Genomic DNA, 5,774 nt, shown 5'->3' with positions numbered 1-5,774 from the left:
CATATGGTTTGTTGGTAGTTGCCGTGGTGTGAGTGGGTGTGTGTATGTGTGTGGCTATGTCTGTTTATATGCCTGAGTCCGAGTCTGACACTGTGTCTGTATCTGTGTCTGTGTGTGTGTCTGTGTCTGTGTCTGTGTGTGTGTGTGTGTGTCTGTGTCTGTGTGTGTGTCTGTGCCTGTGTGTGTGTGTGTCTGTATCTGTGTCTGTGTCTGTGTGTGCCCGTGTCTGTGCCTGTGTCCGTGTCCGTGTCCGTGTCTGTATCTGTGCCTGTGCCTGTGTATGTGTGTCTGTGTCTGTGCCTGTGTCTCTCTCAAACCAGGATTTGTTACAATGATATGGACCCTGACTACCAGAATTGCTTCACAAATAGGTTAACTCTTTCAGACACCTGGATGGCAGTCTCCATGGTGACAAGTGCAGCCCGGGCCATCGCCAGATTTACCGCATCCCACGTGTATATTGCTGTTTCGTGTGTCCACTGCCAAGCTGCCACAGTTGTGATACTAATCGTTCTGTACATGTCCTTGAACCAAACCTCCAAAGCGACGCAGTGATCTGTCTCTCTTGCCATCTCTGTGCAGTAGAAGTAGAGGCCGGCAGCCGCAGCAGCTACAGTCACGGCGATAGCCAGCAGGAAGAAACCCAAACTGCTGCTGCTCCCTACAAACACAAATCCGTCATTACACCCTAGACAGATGCACGTGCTGCCATCTGTTGAGCAATTACTTGTAGAACATCATAAAACAAAGGCATGCATTTCTTCACGGGTGAATAATGACACAATAATTTCTAATTAGTCACCCCTGATTTCTTTTATATACGAGTAGCTGCAGTGTCAATAACAGTGAGTTTACAAAAGCTCTCGGAGTATAAACATGATGCAGGACACATTCATAAATGGTATTAAATGCATACTGTCAAGAATTTTCATTCGCAACCATTCCGGTAAGACTCCACTGCCGCAGCGTTTGCTCTGCCCCTAACCTAACTGGTGTCCTATAATTGGAACCCTAACTCCAACTTTTCATCGTAACATTAACCCTAATCCTAACCTTCACCACTGCTCATAACGCATGCATCAGTGCAACGCTGCCTCTAACCTTTCTTCTGCGCACTGCGCTCATTAGATTTGGCCTCCATGCCCTGCCTGCGCTGTGTTGGTTCTCTCTGCATATCCTGCAGATCTGACTCCCTCTTCTTCTTGGCTTGCCCGGCCTCGTATTCTCTCCTCTTCCTCTCCTTCTCGGCTTTCTTCTGCTGTTTCAAAATCTCTCGTTCCCTATCATCCTCTTTCTTCTTCTTTTCCGCTTGCTCTGTGAAATAATTAGTAAAGTGGGAGGCTAAGGAATTGACAAAAAGCCAACCATTCTGCGTTAGAGCTAACTTGGTCAATTTCTACTCAACTGCAAAGTTCAAACGTACTGCTAACCTTTCTACATTACGTGCTAACAACAGATTTTCTGTGTTATTTGTGTATTCATACAATCGAATCTTGCTAACGACACTTTGAACAAGAACTGTACAATTTTAGTGAATATGGTTCTACTCGTCATTAACCGTAGGCTGTAATGTATGGCTGGCAATGTTATACGACTTCAGAAATCAACAAATTGTTGACTTCATGGTTCACGCGTCGATGATATCACATTTCACATTTCACTATCTCATACCTCGTTTTTCTTTCAGGCTTTTCTGTTTTCTCCTCTCTAGTTCTGACGCCATTTGTTTCATGTAAGATACAACCTACAGAGAATGTTTTTAGTTAAGAGCACAGGTTTGGCAGCTGACTGATGTATGGGTGGATAATATAGCAATCAATAAAGTTTAATATTAAGAATGATAACTTCTGATGATGGCAAGTGGGTCGGATTATGGATCAAACAAAGATTACACAATACAAATCCAATGAATGTAAATACCCCCAAATTAAAAGTAACATCCATCAAAGTAAAACAATCTATTCAATCCAATTTGAAACCACCCATTACTTTTTACGTCCATTATTTCTTGAAACGATTCTTACATTTATTCCCTTATCAATACTTATCATGACTGATGAGATTTTTGCTACCCCACACAGACATTTACTCCGGCTTTAACCTTAGTACTATGATGTCATCCACAACCATGAATGTTACTTTTACTATACCAGTACTTCAATAGCTTCATCTTACACTGATGAAACTACACATGTCATACCTGCTTGGCACTATTTTTGCATTGCTTTTCATCAAGACAATCACCTGCGACCTTTTTCAATGGTTCCAACAATGGGTTATCCTTCACATCAAGCCATTTTAGCCTGAAATAAAACAGTACTGTTTAAGCAGGCGAGGGACTGCATAAAATCCTGAAGGTTTATTTCATTGTACCATTGCATTTTATGTGGTCTATTGAAATAAACAAACAGGGGAGGGACTAGTGTTAGTGACCTCGCCTGCTACAGTTGCCTATAGGCAGTATGTCAATATTAGGTCAGGTTAAATTTTGTATTGAATTGAAATTTGTTAGGTAATCGAATAAATCGCCAGAGATCTGTCAACAACCTGACAAATATGAAAGGGGGATGACATGTGATGTTACTTACTTGCTTAAATAGCAGAAACTAACTGGCAAGTTTGTAAGCTTGTTTTGGTACAGGTCAATACGTTGGAGATTGATCAGCTTTCCAAAGCCTTCTGGCAGCTCACTAATCTGGTTCTTACTCAGATCCAGCACCATAAGGTGTTGCAAATTACAGAAGCTGTCCTGAAACAATTGTCACAGATAATCAAAATCAATCGCGATTCGTAGCCAACGCTGCATAGTACGAGGCAATGTATATAATTTCTTTAAGTGCGATCTGACAAAATGCACAACGGTTATCTCATGTAACATTAATCAGTTACAGTACAAAATATCTCAAACTATTTTATGTAACAATCAATTTCACCTTTATTCTGCAAGATTTTTTGTACAAACTAGACTTTCCCATTGGTAGTGACAAGCGTTTAATTTTCTTTGTGATAATTGAAGACACCGCTTATCTGCGACAGGGTCTACTATCTCTCTTGGTTTCAAGTCTACTGCTTTCACATATATACAATAAAAGTGTAGTGTATCCCTCTGTTAAATTAGCAGCTCATTAAAAACACAAACGTGAACATCTTATATGTCACTGGTGTAAGTACAAACCTTCACTACAACCTGTATGTGTAACATGTCTTACGTCACTGGTGTAAGTACAAACCTTCACTACAAACTGTATGTGTAACATGTCTTATGTAGATACACACTGCATGCCTATACTGTACTAGCTAAAGCAGGCATAGACCTTTCGGGTAAGTAACGCTGAAGGGGTCGTTGTCGTATATGTAATATCCGAGGTGTCGGCGAGTATGTCGCCTACGCCTACTCCCTAACCCTAACCCTAACACCCTAACCATATCAGATAGTTACCTCGGGTACATATTATATGCCATTATACGACAATGACCTTTCGAGCGTAAGTAACCCACAGTATTCGAAGTGCACGGCAGAATGCATCACAGCTCATCGATTTAATACTCACAGGAATGTCCCGTATGCTATTGCAGGACAGGTCCACATTGGTAGCTTGAGGTAGTGCAGCCTGAATATGATATAATAATTACCTAATGTTGCTGTCTTGTTTTTAAGCAATGCATATTATAGAAATTAGGCATGAGTAGAAGTGAGTCAAATACCTATGTAGCAATACCATGATATTACTATGAGTCTATGTATATTGTACAGCTACTCAATGCATAACTGCTCATGTATACTAGATACTCGAATAAAAATAAACTCCAGTATGTAAGAGTCTAAGCTCTGATTGGTTGAAATTAGATTACATTATGCAAAAGGTTGCTGGACCTAGTGGTTTTCAGATTACTATGATCCAGGGGTTGTTGCCAGAAACACCATACATAATAATAACCATTATAGTATATCATTAAAAATGAAATGTTATCCAAAAGTTATGGCATTTTCATTTTGACATATGATAGACATAAATACTTATGGATATGGTGCTCCTAACAACATTATCCTGTAAGACGACTTTAAAACTAATGATAATGGGAGTACTATAATTACTTATCAGTCTAAGCATGGATTATTACCAGTTCTTTCATAGGAACTACTGACAGATCACTCATATTGAGATCCAACTCATTTTCATCAAGCCGGTCCTTCAAGTTCAAGTTGAGGCTCTCTTTCGGCATCTGAAATTTATGATTAAATTGAGATGCAAGTTGTTACCACACATCTTTGGTTGGTTCTTAATTTACTATAACCATTTCTGTTCACTCACACAAATCTAGACCTGAGTTTAACTACGGAATGAAAAGTAACACCAACTGTGACGTATTCACCCTACACAAGCAGAGCGTTCATCATAAACATCCTCCTTGGTCAGAGTTAAAAAATTGCATTCTAATTTCTATAGTGCAATGTAAATTTATATGTAAAAGGCAGTTATTATCACATTTAAGGTATAAACTCATATGGCTGTCCTCCTCGGAGAATATTAACTCACTGGTTTTATTAAACATTGTAATCACTGCACATATTTTTGGTTGAAATCTGCATGCATTCTCATGTAAATTACTGTCTGTATAAACGTAACCCCAACGCATTCTGGACTTTGCACGCTTCTGTATACCTTTTGATCATTGTGTAGGCCTATAGTTTGATTCAGCCCTTTACCCTGGTTTTTGTCGATACCATTTTGACTGTAAACCACTGTTTTGGTTCCTGAGGACAGTGAGGTTACTTATCTGCTATGACATTAACGTTTATGAGTCATACACTTTAATTGAGCACAGTAGCAGCATCATTACAGATCATAAGTAACACTGTAAGAATGCTGCTACTGTGGCAGATAAGGTCTATGTCCCCCAGGGTACTGCCGGGACGTACCCTGGTACTAAATACTACTATCTAATATGCCGGACCGTACCTCGCCTATTCCACTAAACGAGTCTAGGGAGTCGCCTAAGCCTACTCCCTAACCCTAACCCTAACTCTAACCCTAACCCTAACCATATCAGCTAGGTAGTTACCAGGGTACGTTCCAGCAGTACCCTGGGGGACATAGACCCTATCAGTGCTACTGTGCATGGTTGTCTTGTTGCATGTTTTCACACCCCGATACACCTTTTTGCCCACAATTCTTTATCTTGAAGAATATTTATAAGATTTGGCATGATGTTTTTGGCCTTGTTAATTTTTCTCTCTTGCACTCGATATTCTTTTAATGATCTTGCCATATACACTAATTTTAGTACTATATATAATATATATCAAGAGTACATAATAGAGATACTCTCTATTATGTACTCTTGATATATATATCAAGAGCTAATAATACCTCTATTATAATAATATCTCTCTAATAAGGGTTCTCCCTACGTTGCGCAAACGGGGCGCGCGCGCCCCGTTTGGGAAAACTCCCCCTTGTTTCAATCATTGCGCCCCGTTTAAATTTACCTCCGCCCCGATTAAATTCCACCACAATAAAAGTTTGATAGCGCGGGAATCGATCGTCAAGAATTCCCATTCGACCAGGACGACCGACGCGTGTATTTTTACGCATGCACTGCAGACCATACACAAGTACAAAAAGTTAACCTGTCCCGAACCCAACACTAACTGTACACAGACTCGGCTATCTTATATATACAAGAACCCCCAAATACCGTCTATGGTGTGGTGGCAATTTTTACGCATTAATTAGTGGTCGGTAAAAAAAACAACCCCCCCGGACCCCCCT

The 5,774-nt window shown here is 40.1% G+C and overlaps 1 protein-coding gene across 1 annotated transcript in view; it reads right to left on the bottom strand.

The window, feature by feature from the left end:
* Window positions 1-203: 203 nt before the first annotated feature.
* Window positions 204-5,774, bottom strand: part of LOC106808762 (leucine-rich repeat-containing protein 59-like) — a 7,249-nt gene continuing 1,678 nt past the window's right edge. The window contains exons 2-8 of the mRNA XM_014811606.1: window positions 4,123-4,224; window positions 3,552-3,611; window positions 2,589-2,749; window positions 2,201-2,303; window positions 1,672-1,744; window positions 1,102-1,314; window positions 204-661 (exon numbers count right to left, since the gene is read on the bottom strand). Coding sequence (XP_014667092.1) covers window positions 348-661; window positions 1,102-1,314; window positions 1,672-1,744; window positions 2,201-2,303; window positions 2,589-2,749; window positions 3,552-3,611; window positions 4,123-4,224 — 1,026 coding nt within the window. The 3' untranslated portion in view covers window positions 204-347. The remainder of the gene's footprint in view (window positions 662-1,101; window positions 1,315-1,671; window positions 1,745-2,200; window positions 2,304-2,588; window positions 2,750-3,551; window positions 3,612-4,122; window positions 4,225-5,774) is intronic.

The sequence above is a fragment of the Priapulus caudatus genome, unplaced genomic scaffold (genome assembly GCF_000485595.1).
Source record: "Priapulus caudatus unplaced genomic scaffold, Priapulus_caudatus-5.0.1 Scaffold302, whole genome shotgun sequence".
In the NCBI taxonomy this organism is placed as follows: domain Eukaryota; kingdom Metazoa; phylum Priapulida; class Priapulimorpha; order Priapulimorphida; family Priapulidae; genus Priapulus; species Priapulus caudatus.
Note: the sequence above shows the minus strand (reverse complement) of the source record. Positions and strands in the feature narration are given on the sequence as shown.